A 13,625-nucleotide genomic window follows, 5' to 3' on the forward strand; every position below is an offset into this window, starting at 1 on the left:
CTTTTCTTTTCTTTTCTTTGTGTGTGTGTGTGTGTGTGTGTGTGTTTAAGGAATTAGGGCACATTGTGAACATTGGAAAGATGTCATGGTGATGAATGGTGTGGTGTAAAGTGAATAATGGAAGAATCTGCGTCGTCGGTTGGTGGTCAAAAAACAACCTCTACTTCCTTTCTTCTTTGTTTTTTCGAATTAAAAGCTACTCTTTTTTTTTTTCTAACCCATCAACATTTGTAATTTCCAAATGTTTTTCTAACCCATCAAACTATGTTTTTCTTAGGTTGGAATCATATAATTTTAAATCAATCCATTCAATCAATTTATCATTTAATTTATGATTTAGAAATTTAAAAAAAAAAAAAAAAACGTACACACACAATTTAAAGAAAATGAAGTAGTAATCCAACTATAAACCTTTTATGGACATATCACAAAAACCATTCTTAAAATATTATGGTAGTATAATTACACTATTAAGTTTTCACTAATAACAAATAGACACCTAAATTTCTAAAAAATGTTAACATTAAACTATTAAACTTACAATAATCCTAAAAATTAAACTCATATAAATGATAAAAATTGAATTCTAAACTCAGGATAGAAATAGTAGAGTTGATAGAATTATATATGAGTTGAGATTGAGTAATCAGTTTTAAAATTTAGATAAATTGAAGGTTAAATTTTTAATTTAAAAAATCTAAAGATATAATTGTAATAATTGAGACTTATTATTATTATTATTGGTTTGGAAATATTGTTTGTTTAACCTCCCCACATTAGAAATGTAGAGATGGGTACACACTTTTTGACTCTTAAAAGGATGTTCTCACTCACCATAGAATTGAATTCAGATTGATTTTTTTTTTTATTATTTTTTTTTTTTTGTAAAAAGAAAGCTGACAATTATTAAAGAAAATAAATATACTTATTTGGATTTGCTAAAATTATCCGCATTAATTATACAAAATTAAAGAAGAAGAAGAAGAAGAAGAAGAAGAAGAAGAAGAAGAAGAAGAAGAAGAAGAAGAAGAAGAAGAAGAAGAAGAAGAAGAAGAAGAAGAAGAAGAAGAAGAAGAAGAAGAAGAAGAAGAAGAAGAAGAAGAAGAAGAAGAAGAAGAAGAAGAAGAAGAAGAAGAAGAAGAAGAAGAAGAAGAAGAAGAAGAAGAAGAAGAAGAAGAAGAAGAAGAAGAAGAAGAAGAAGAAGAAGAAGAAGAAGAAGAAGAAGAAGAAGAAGAAGAAGAAGAAGAAGAAGAAGAAGAAGAAGAAGAAGAAGAAGAAGAAGAAGAAGAAGAAGAAGAAGAAGAAGAAGAAGAAGAAGAAGAAGGAAGACGTAAAAGGCAAAGCTATACCATTTAGCCATTTAGCCAAATCTAAACGATATTGTACTAAATCTTGAAAAAAAAAACCATTTAGCCAAATCAAAATCATTTAGATTTAAGACCAAATATAAACAATCGAGTAACCAAATAGAAGAAGAAGAAGAAGAAGAAGAAGAAGAAGAAGAAGAAGAAGAAGAAGAAGAAGAAGGAAGACGTAAAAGGCAAAGCTATACCATTTAGCCATTTAGCCAAATCTAAACGATATTGTACTAAATCTTGAAAAAAAAAACCATTTAGCCAAATCAAAATCATTTAGATTTAAGACCAAATATAAACAATCGATTAAGACCAAATATAAACAATCGAGTAACCAAATTAAACGATATGTACAGAGAATTGAAAATTTGGCTATCTAAATCTAAACGTTGTTGACGATGTGATTGACGGGTTGTATTTTTCATTGTGGCTTGGTGAAGTTTTTCAGTTTTCAAAATTGTTCTAAACAATATAAATATATATTTTATCGCTTTGTTATATTATTTTGGAAGATACTATTTTTTTTTTTATGTAAATAGTAAAATATAATACACAAGAATGGATAAGACACATAATACATCTAAATATTACCCTCTCCATTGTAATCTACTTTTGGTGTTCAATGAAAACACCACTAGATAGGTTTAGAAACCGATGATGAAATTGAAAATTCAAATACTCAAATAATGAATGACATTGTAAAAGTAACTTAATAACTAAAGCCTCCTTTGGTTCTTAGTTTTATATTTTTAAAATTTATCCATGCTTCTCACAGACGGTTTTTATATTTACGAAACAGAAAAGTAATTTTTCAAAAGCTACTTCTTTGAGTATTCAAATTATTCGTTTGATTTTCAAAATATCAATGAAAAGTAAAAAATAATTATACGCGAAAGTAATGTTTATAATCTAAACTTAAAAAGAAACATAAATAATTATTGAATTGAACGCAAGTTTGTTACTTAAATACTTTTTATCTTCTTCATCTTCATTATTATAAAAGTGAGAGATTCAAAATTATAAACTTGTTAATAGGTAACACATATTGCACGTTATTTACCATATCTTAAGTAAAGTTGAAAACCATCGTGGTTCATATCCTTAAAATTTGTTGAGTTTTAGTACATATATTTTAATGAATCTAAAATTTATCTCTTAAAATTAATTTTTATCAAAATAAATAAATTAATACTAATAGCTTTTAATTGAAAAAATGCAAAACGTGAATATGTTCTTAAAAGGACAATTACTGTAAATACCAAAACTATGAAAAATATTTACTAAATATATAATAAAAATATATTAATATGAAAAAATTTAATATATTTTTTAAAAAAGTAAACACATATAGAAACTAAATAGACTTCTAAGTATCAATATCATATCATAGATGACTATACATTGATGACTATATAGAGATGAAATAATTTTATAAATATCTTTAAATTTGATAGGTTTAAAAAGGGTAATTTTCAAAAGTTTGAATAAAAACGGTAATAAAAAAAGAAAAAAAGAATTAAGTACTAAATTTAAGATGAGGGAGAGAAATGATAGTTTAAACGTTACATGTGGGTTATGGTAAATTAAAGAAAATGGATTTAAAACTTACAAAAAAGAAGGTGCGTTTAAGAGTCCTCAATTGGTTGTTTGTATCGTCCAAATTGGCCATAGAATATATGATTTTAAAGATTCCTATAAACCCAAGCAAACTAATTGCCATTGCTCCACAAACTTTCAAATCCCAACTTCATCTTCCTTCTTCATTTCTCAATTTCACTCACTTCCTCTCTCCTCTGTTTTTCTTCTATATATCCAAAATTCATTCCTAATCCCAAACCACTTCTCTACCCTACTTCAATTTCAATCATCAATTAAAAGCTTTCAACAAACTCCTCCCTCTCTTATTCACACACACACACACACACACACACACATATATAATATAATTTCATGAAGACACACCAACAGGAACCGCCGGTTTCTGCTTCCCAGATCCACTCGGTGGAGCTTGACCAGAAGGTATTCCAACCTCACTCAATCCCCTCCGCTGCTGCTTCCCCTCACCGTAACGGTGCCAAGGAGGAACCGCCCATCGTTTCCGTTTCCGATTCCGACCACCAGGTAACAATCAGTCGCTACTCATAATTGTAATTTAGAAAATTTAATCTTCTTTACTTATTGATGCAATTCTTGTTGTGTTTGTTTTGGTTTGCTATTTTTTATTGTTTGAATTTAATTCATTGATCCGCCGCCGGGAAGATGAAATATATTTGAGAGTTAGAATTTGAGATTTGAAAACCATTTTTGTTCCAGTGCCTAACTTAGCTACGAATTAAGCACCTCATGCTTGTTGCATTTTGGAACGTTCCATCTATTTTCTTTTCTTAAAAGAATAAAGATCTTATATTATCCTTTGAGATAAAAATATTATTTTCGTGAAGTCAAATTTGTCTTCAAGCTTTCAATTCAATGATTTTGTGTTAGAAATTACTCGGCTTTAATACCACTTGTTATCAAAAAAACAATGTCAAACCAAAACACGATATTCAGATAACCATAATACGATTCGATTAATTTGGTCTACAATTCCAAGTACCAATATCAACAAAGATAACAAGAATCTCTAATGAATAGCACCGAACTTGACTATACGGTCGACCAAACACCAAAAGACTGAAAAACCCACACGACGGCTGTTATTTCTGATACCGAGACCCAAAACCCATCCTTATCGAAGGCCCACCTGTCGAACAACCACCGCACAACTGAAGAACCCACGGCAGAATAACCCCCTTCACCGTGATAAACACGCCGGAAAAACGACACGTCGGTACTCACCACCGTTCAACGTCAATATTCCGTCCAATAGCCGTTCAACGCCGTCAACCCTCTGTACACAGATTACCGTCGACAACCTGGTTGCCGTTCGACGCCGTCAACGCCAACGTCTTCCTTTCCGTCGACTCAATACCGGACGCCGTCAACCGAAGTGTATTTTTCCGGCTGCTTTCCCCCTCTCTCCCTTTTCCTGTTTTGCGTTGTGGGCTGCGTCCCTCTCCCTCTTCTGTTTCTCAATGAAAAAGACCTAAAGAAAATGATGAACTTAATTGCAGAAGTGCCATTGAAACTAACTTACAATTCTACTCCAATATAAAACTCATTTTAATATACTTAAATAATTTCTCATTTTTCTACGTTTTGAAAAAAGCTTAATAAATCATACATAATTTGCGATGCTCCATTTTCTTTATTTGGTTTATTTTTTGTACTTAGGAAAGTTTTATAGTCTTTCGATATATTTTCTTTTCTTATATTTTTAAAAAGGTTTAATTTACTTGTTGTATGGTAGATTACTTTAATTTATTTTAGTCTTGAACTTTCAAAATGTAATAGTTTTGGTCTCTTAAGAATGAAATAAATATGAAAATTAGAAAAAATTAAAATCATAGAGATCAAAATAAACTAAAATCTAAAGTAAATTAACCAAAATAGTATTTGATACATTGTTTGTAAGTAGATGTAAGTTTGGTATATATATATTCAAATAAGAATGGGGAAATAAGCTCTCTCAACCGTCAAAATATATTTTATCTTATAAGAATCAAAGCCTTTAATTTAGATGAAATTGTAAAAGTAGTTTTTCTTTTTTTAAAGAATAAAATAAAATAACAGAAAAAAAAAAAAAGTAGCGTTGAAAAGGGTAGATGGTAGGTGTAAAATGCTTTTAATTTATTAAAAGTATTTCTTAACCAAAAGAAAAATAAAACAGTAATTTTTGAAATTTTTTGAAATTATTGGAAAGAATGCTTTTATGTCCATTTTTTTCAAGGTGTAACCACTTGTGAGTCTCACACTTTAAATGTCGTTTTTTCTTTTAAATACAAAAAAAAAAAAAAAAAATCCATTTGTAAATTCACTTTTTAAAAACACTTAAAATGTTTCGTTTTTTTTAATGTTTGTTTTGTATCTCACTTCAAAAGAAAAGTTTACAAGTGTACGAAATGTTTTGTATTTTCTTTTTTGGGAAATTCGATATGATGTTTTATCTAAATTTTGTATTCTTTTGTCTTTTATTTCTATTTGTTTATTTTACTCGAATAGTAATATTTAGGTCAATATTATTCAATTCTAGTATTTTAAATTTTAATGCTTGAAAAAACAAAGTTGAATAAAGATAAATTTATGGAAACTTATAAGAAAATATAATATGTGAAATGAATGATGCAGTATAAGTTACTTAGAAATTAAACTAAACATTTGAAAGTATTCGTATTTTAATTTAGATAATAGATATTAAATATAGATAAGGTGGGCCTTTGAATTGATGAGAATTGCTCAATGAGAAGTAAAAAGAAAGGGGGAGGGGGTGCTCTTGGAAAAAAGGAAGATATTTTAATTTATTTTTTGGCCCCACTTTGGTGTTGAATTTTTGCATTCCATTCTCCGTAGGTAATTATTTAGGTACGGCTATCTTTTCTTTCTTTTAATTATTTATCCACAAATTCAGATTCTATTTTTGTTAAGTAACATGTCTCCCCATCCATTTTTCTTTTTTTAAAAAAAACATTACAAGAAAAATTTGACTATTATTATTATTATTAATATTATATATGTTAAATACTAAGAGGATGATCCTAAATCCCTCTTTATTGGTAGTACCTCCATTCTTTTTAGTTTTAATATAAATTAAATTATAGTATTTTGGTTATCTACTATTTAGTTACATTGCATCTTTTTTAAACTACAATAAACAAATAAAATAAAATTTCATCTTTTAATCATTTATTAACTTTTGTTCTTCAATTTGGTTTCCTTAAAACTAAGCGACAATGGAATAATCTTCTTTATATATATATAAAGTCTTTTATATCTTTATATCATATGCTCTATATATATATGCTAAAATCAACCGTGGCAGCAATTGTGATAAATGTATATATATATATATATTAGTGGTTGAATGACGTGGCACAAAGATATTCAAAAGTGGAACACCTTGCAAATGCAAGCCTGCAAAGCAAATACCCTTTCATTTCTAAAATGTCACATATGAATTTTCTTTAACAAAAACAAAGAGAATAAAATAAAAACCTTTTTAACTAAAATAAAGTAAACCATTTCTCTTATTAATATTATTATTTTTCTTTACATATATATATATATATATATATATATATATATATAAAGAAAACATAATAATTCTAAATTTTAAATTTCCAACTTCTTTCTTTATTATTTTGTCAAATTTCTTTTCTATATCTTAGATTCTGAAACACCGTCGTTATTGTAATTTAGAGGCCTCATCGGCTGTAGTTTTCTCCGGTTTCTTCCACGGCGGAGGTGCTATTGCAGTAATGCATCCCTCTCCTCCGGCCAACGATTTTCCTTGATGGTTTGTTAAACTCTTCTGCTTCATTCTCTCCTATATTCATCTTACCTCAAGGTCCTTTGAATTTTCGTAGAAGATTGCGGCTTCTTTCTTTGTTTTTATTTTTCGATTCTAGGTTTTTTGGAATTTTCGTTCTGTTTTTTTAGTTTTGTATTTCATTTGAGACTCTCTGCTATGTTTCGTAATTTTTTGGAGGGGTTCTTGTTGTTTTTTGCAATGTAAGAACGGCATCTAGATGTAGTTTGGTGGTTTCTGATTAGTGTGAGTCTTGAGTTCGATATGTATTTTGGAGACGTTAATTATAGTAATAATTAAGTACTCACTTCCTCTCTTCTCTATTTTTCTTCTATATATCCAAAATTCATTCCTAATCCTAAACCACTTCTCTACCCTACTTCAACTTCAATCATCAATTAAAAGCTTTCAACAAACTCCTCCTCTCTCTTATTCATATATATAATATAATTTCATGAAGACATACCGACAGGAACCGCCAATTTCTGCTTCTCAGATCCACTCGGCGGAGCTTGACCACAAGGAATTACAACCTCAGTCAATTCTCCCCGCCGCCGCCGCCGCCGCCGCTTCCGCTCACTGTAACGGTGCCAAGGAGGAACCGCCCATCGTTTTCGTTTCCGATTCCGACCATCAGGTAACAATCAATCGGTACTCATAATTGTAATTTAGAAAATTTGAACTTCGATTCTTGTTGTGTTTGTTTTGGCTTGAGATTTTTTTTTTTTTTTTTAATTTTATCGTTTGAATTTAATTTTATTGATCCACACCGGTGGGAAGATGAAATATTATCTGTTTGAGAGTTAGAATTAGAGATCGGATATCACTTTTGTTTCAGTGCGGATCTAACTAGCTATGAATTAAGCACCTCATGCTTATTGCTTTAGAAACGTTGTTTCTATTTTTTCCTTTTTCTTAAAAAAAATCTTTATATTATCCTTTGAGATAAAAATATTATTTTCATCTTTTCAAAAAAGTTATAGTGAAGTCAAATTTTATTCCAACTCTCAATTTCAATGATTTTGAAAAAGGGTGAATAAGTTATACATAATTCGCTATGGTCCAATTTTTTTATGGTTTATTTGTGTATTTAGGAAAGGTTTTTTTTTATTATTATTATTTATTTTAATTTAAATAATAAATATAGAAAGGATGGGCCTTCTTTTGATGAGAAGTTTCAATGGGGTAATTATATAGGCAAGGCTGTGATTTTTCTTTTATTATTATTTATCCAGAAATTCAGAAGATAAAGTTATAAATTGGATTGTAAAAATAAATGTCCTCCTATCCACAAATTCAGAAGGTAAAGTTATAAAGTTGGAATGATTTTTTGTTTAGAAGATAAAGTTGTTGTACGTTGTTGTTGTTGAATTTGGTTTCCTTAAAACTAAACATCAATGGAATAATCTTCTTTATATATATATATATATATATATATATATATAAATAAATATTTAAAAACTGTCTTTTATATCTTTATATTTCATGCTATATATGGAATTTGAAATTAAAACAGTAAATAGTGGTTTATTTATTTATTTATTTATTTTGGTTTTTAAACATTTAACTTCATTTCATTTAATGTCTATTTTATTTACAATTTTTTAATGGAACATCCTAAAAAATATTAGAATATTGAAACTATTTAATAGCAAAATTTCAAGGTCAAAATCTTTGATTATATTTTGTGAGTAGTTCCATTTTTTTATAACAATTTTTTTTTTTCATTTTTTAAATGTCTATATGAAACTCTCTATTTTTAAATTAATGTAATAGTTTTGTCGTTTGTTGTTGTAATTTTCACTTGCTTAGTGATCACATCTAAGCTATGCGGTATGAGAATCGAATTTACATTGTTATATATTTTAATGGTCGAAGTTTTAGAGTAAAGATAAACATTGTGCATTTGTTTAGGAATAGAAATGAAACTGATCAAAATATATTTTCAAAGAGTTATGTTTCTAGACATTTCGGAGATACTTTTCTAATTCAAAATTATGAGCATTTTCCTATTTGTTTCTTCATTTTTAATCCCATCAATAATATTATTAATGGAATTAAAAATTAGCCTAACACAATAAAATCATCTATTGTGACAAATAATTACATGCATGATAATACAACATTAAACCCGCAATGAACAGGCACTAATCCATAGTTGAGTAATGTTGGGATGCATTATTTTACTTTTTTATCTCCCGATAAAACTTTACTTTTTTCATAAAAAATAATAATAAAAAAAAAAGGTAATTAAGAAGAGTTTCTCTTGTGGTAAATTATGATCAGATAGTTGGATCAGACGCACAAAAATGAATATATCACATTTTTCACTTCAATTATGTTCAAAAATTAGATTTACCCTCACATTTGGTCAAATATCATCTCTGTGTATAACAAAATTCATGAAAACAGTCATACAAAACAATAGTTTTCTTTATTTAAAAAAAAGTTGGTTAACTAAATATAATTTTTAGAAGCTAATATAAACATATTTTAATTAGCATTGAACTAATATACATCTTCTCTCCATTTTTCACTAAAAAAAACTAATTAACATAAAAAGGCAAAGTTCAAATATATTTCACTCCTTTAACAACAAATTAAAATGGCGGAATAGTTATTTGTGTAATTCAACTTTGAATTTGGAGAAATTTTTATGTAGACCATTTTAAATTGTTTTATATGGATTCCAAAAACTTAGTATGCCCCCTCAAAGTTTTTTGACATTAACCTTTTATTTTTTTAGTTTTTACCCTTATTTTAACAAATTAATAATAGCAACCACAATGGCAGCTTAATACAAGCATGATCTCAATGTAAATAAGTTGGAGACAAACATTGGGCAAAATGATTTAGAAAGTAAAAAGTAAATAAGAAGAACCAAAAATACATAAATTGTTACATTTTTAATCTTTTAAGATTGAATATTTTAAAATGTTACAATTTGGTGTTTAACGTTTGTCAATTTAATCTGTATATTTCAAAAGTTACCCTTCAAACTCTAGTTTTTCATTTATTTCACTCTCAATATTTGAGGTATTTGTATGTCAATCGACTTAAACTAACAATGAAGGGAAGTTTTAGATTTAAGTTTGATAACGATGAAAATTTATGAAATCTATCCTTAGAATGATCCAAAGTGAAGTGGTATGTATGTGTGTGTGTGTGAATATAAAAGAGAAAAAGAAGTGGTTGAATGACGTGGCACACAGAGATTCAAAAGCGGAACACCTTGCAAATGCAAACCTGCAAAGGAAATATTCTTTCATTTCGAAAATGCCACTTGTGTCTTTTTTTAACAAAAACAAAGAGAATAAAATAAATACATTTTTTTTTTACTATAATAAAATAAACTATTTCTCTTATTAATATATATATATATATATATATATATATATAACATAATAATTCTAAATTGTAAATTTCCAACATCTTTCTTTATTGTTTTCTCAAATTTCTTTTCTATATCTTAGATTCTGAAACACCGTCGTGATTGTATTTTTGAGGCCTCATCGGCGGTAGTTTTCTCCGGTTTCTTCCACGGTGGAGGTGCTTTTGCAGTAATGCATCCCTCTCCTCCGGCCAACGATTTTCCTTGATGGTTTGTTCTCTCTTCTGCTTCATTCTTCTCTTATTCTTTCCTATATCCATCTTACCCCCAAGATCCTTTGAATTTTCGTATAAGATCCTGGTTTCTTTCTTTGTTTTAATATTTCGATTCTAGGTTTTTTTTTTCTTAGTTTTGTATTTCATTTGGGATACTCTGTTGTGTTTTCCTAACTTTTTTGGGGGGGTTCTTATTGTTTTTTGCAATGTGAAGAACGGCATCTAGTTTGGTGGTTTCTGATTGGTGTGAGTCATGAGTTCGATATGTATTTTGGAGACCTTAATCATAGGGACTTACTTCCTGTGGCTGAAATTAGAAGATGTAGGTTTGAGACTTTCTTTGTTTACGAAACAGGAAGTATTCTATGAACTGATTGGAATTGAGTGACTGAGAATATTGTGTTTTCCTTGTTTCTTCTGTATTTGAATTTGAGTATGACATATCGGTTTTATCTTTCTTTTTCATGATGTTGCTTCGCGGATTGAGCAGAAATTGAGGACTTCGCCAGCCAGACAAACTTCTGTTTCAATGGGAGAGATAAATCGTGCAGAGTACGTTTCGGTTGGCGAATCACCTTCTCCTGCAGTCGTCAGTAATGCGAAGAAAGTTTCTGTATTACCACTTGTGTTTCTCATCTTCTATGAGGTTTCAGGCGGTCCATTTGGAGTTGAGGATAGTGTTGGGGCAGCTGGTCCTTTGTTGGCTCTTCTTGGATTCTTAGTTTTTCCACTTATATGGAGCATTCCTGAGGCATTGATTACTGCTGAGATGGGGACTATGTTCCCCGAAAATGGTGGTTATGTTGTTTGGGTTTCTTCTGCATTAGGTCCATTTTGGGGATTTCAACAGGGTTGGATGAAATGGCTTAGTGGAGTTATTGATAATGCTTTATATCCTGTCTTGTTTCTTGATTATTTGAAGTCAGAGATCCCAGCTCTTGGTGGAGGTCTTCCAAGAGTTGCTGCAGTTTTGGCTTTGACAGTGATCCTCACTTACATGAATTATAGAGGATTAACAATTGTTGGTTGGGTAGCTGTAATACTTGGTGTTTTCTCAATCCTTCCTTTTGCGGTTATGGGACTTGTGTCTATTCCCAAGCTAAGGCCAGCTAGATGGGTTGTGGTGAACCTAAAGGATGTTGACTGGAATCTGTATTTGAACACTCTTTTCTGGAATTTGAATTATTGGGATTCTATTAGCACATTGGCTGGAGAAGTGGAAAATCCAAACAAAACACTCCCTAAAGCACTTTTTTATGCCTTGATTTTGGTTGTTCTTAGTTACTTTTTGCCTCTTTTAAGTGGGACAGGAGCCATTGCGCTTAATCGCGAACTGTGGACTGATGGCTACTTCTCTGATGTTGCTAAAATTATTGGAGGGGCTTGGTTGGGTTGGTGGATCCAAGGTGCTGCTGCAATGTCGAATATGGGAATGTTTGTGGCTGAGATGAGCAGTGATTCTTTCCAACTTCTTGGAATGGCAGAACGTGGTATGTTACCAGAGTTCTTCAGCAAACGGTCTCGTCATGGGACACCATTGATTGGGATTCTATTCTCAGCCTCAGGTGTTGTTTTGCTTTCATGGTTAAGCTTTCAAGAAATCGTGGCTGCAGAAAACTTCTTGTACTGCTTTGGAATGATTCTGGAATTCTTAGCCTTTATCAAGCTAAGGATTAAACACCCAGCTGCATCTCGGCCATACAAGATTCCTGTGGGAACCGCTGGATCAATCCTGATGTGCATTCCTCCAACAATATTAATATGCATAGTATTGGCTCTTTCAACAGTCAAAGTGATGATTGTGAGTCTAGCCGCTGTGGCAATTGGCTTATTGTTGCAGCCCGGTCTCAAGTATGTAGAAAAGAAGAGATGGCTCAAATTCTCTGTTAGTGCTGACCTCCCTGATCTCCATTTTGCCAACCGAGACCGGCCAGACACCTTGGTATATTAACAGGACTTCACTGATCATTCGGTTTCAAAGAAAGGAAGACTCATTCTGAGATGATAATGGCGCATTGGAGATCAATATCAGTTGATTCAATGGCAGACTCAAGATCTTGTAAGTTCTTTCTGTTTGATATGTGCTTAAGTTGTAGCATAATCACATTTATAATCCTAGTCTTAGAATGATATTGATGATAAATATAAAAACGAAAAAGAAGCAATCTTAGTTTCCTTAAATCAAGCATCAATTAGTAGCAGTGCTTGTTGAGATCTCTTATAGGTTAACGTTCGAATTCAACAATCCACCGTCCTTAAACTATTCCACTAAAATGTCCATCTGTCTCTGTCTTAACAACTTCTCGGACCAAACAACCTTACTCTTATGCCAAAAGCACCAAGGTGATAATTGGTGAATCGGGATGAAGGTTGGATCTGTAGTGTCACGTGAACTAACTATGGTTATCCTAATCCCATTGAATAATATAAATTGCTTATTCTTTCAAAACTAAAATTTAAAGCCGAACGCTCTTTGGCATGTTTTAATTAATTAATGTATTTCGTCCTCTTGTTTCTCTTCTTGATCCTAAATATTTGAGTTCAACAACAAGATCTGAACCTCCAACCCCTCTATCAAAAGTATACTTTTCACCCATCAAACTATGTTTAGGTTGACGTGATCGTGAAGTTTTAAGGTAATTGCCACAGCTGTTGCTATAGGGTAGCTATCTTGCTATTTTTAGTGGCTGGACCCATATATATTTATTTGTTCCATTTTTGACATAATGCCTCATCAAACTTCATCACAGTCAATTTGTTAACAATCAACAATTGGTGTATTATTGATTTCGAGGCTGAGATTCAATTTTTCTCATCCTATATATTATCGGGAAAATAGTTGTAGCATATTTATAACGTTAGTATTTCATATGGTTATATTTATAGTAATGTCAAATTTCCTTCCTAACGTAGGGTTATGTCTATCTTTCTACAACAGTTTGTTGGTGCCTTTACAAAAGGCATTGAAATTCCGTGGAGGAATCAAAAAGGCTAAAAGAAAAAGATATCCGAAAGCTGTTTATACTTTATAGTAAGCTTTTGGTTGAATGAAATGTTTACTCATTTTAGTAACATTTTGAAATTTTCTCGGAAAAAGAAAAAGGATCAAATTATACACGATACTTTATATAGAGACTCAATCGTGTGTGTACTCTCAAATTTGTCGTTATAACACCATTGAAGTGAAGGCAATTTATGATAAGATGATGTTTGAGTTGCTATATTTTCAAACTTTCTAAGGGTATTTGTAATCAGGCCAA

At 30.5% G+C, this 13,625-nt stretch overlaps 1 protein-coding gene and 1 long non-coding RNA gene across 12 annotated transcripts; one reads left to right on the plus strand and one right to left on the minus strand.

Annotated features, from left to right (window-relative positions):
* Positions 1–3,074: 3,074 nt before the first annotated feature.
* LOC103499237 (probable polyamine transporter At1g31830) lies at positions 3,075–13,588 on the plus strand. 11 transcript variants are annotated; one of them, XR_539743.3, is made up of 4 exons: positions 3,077–3,476; positions 7,220–7,396; positions 10,856–12,424; positions 13,279–13,588. XR_539743.3 is itself a non-coding variant. In XM_008462195.3 (3 exons), the coding sequence occupies exons 1-3, from the start codon at positions 3,306–3,308 to the stop codon at positions 12,314–12,316; spliced, it is 1,797 nt and encodes a 598-aa protein (XP_008460417.2). In that variant the 5' UTR covers positions 3,075–3,305; the 3' UTR covers positions 12,317–12,546. The 11 variants fall into 11 exon arrangements, 9 of the variants coding, with proteins under 9 accessions (XP_008460417.2, XP_008460416.2, XP_008460418.2 ...); XR_539742.3 differs by having other exon boundaries at positions 13,304–13,588; XM_008462195.3 differs by lacking the exon at positions 13,279–13,588 and having other exon boundaries at positions 3,075–3,476; positions 7,232–7,396; positions 10,856–12,546.
* LOC127149037 (uncharacterized) lies at positions 3,901–7,361 on the minus strand. Its single transcript, XR_007820254.1, has 2 exons — positions 7,226–7,361; positions 3,901–4,440 (listed from the first exon to the last, which is right to left on the minus strand). It is a non-coding gene; the product is annotated as an uncharacterized LOC127149037 (long non-coding RNA).
* Positions 13,589–13,625: the final 37 nt, after the last annotated feature.

The sequence above is a fragment of the Cucumis melo genome, chromosome 4 (genome assembly GCF_025177605.1).
Source record: "Cucumis melo cultivar AY chromosome 4, USDA_Cmelo_AY_1.0, whole genome shotgun sequence".
Lineage (NCBI taxonomy): Eukaryota > Viridiplantae > Streptophyta > Magnoliopsida > Cucurbitales > Cucurbitaceae > Cucumis > Cucumis melo.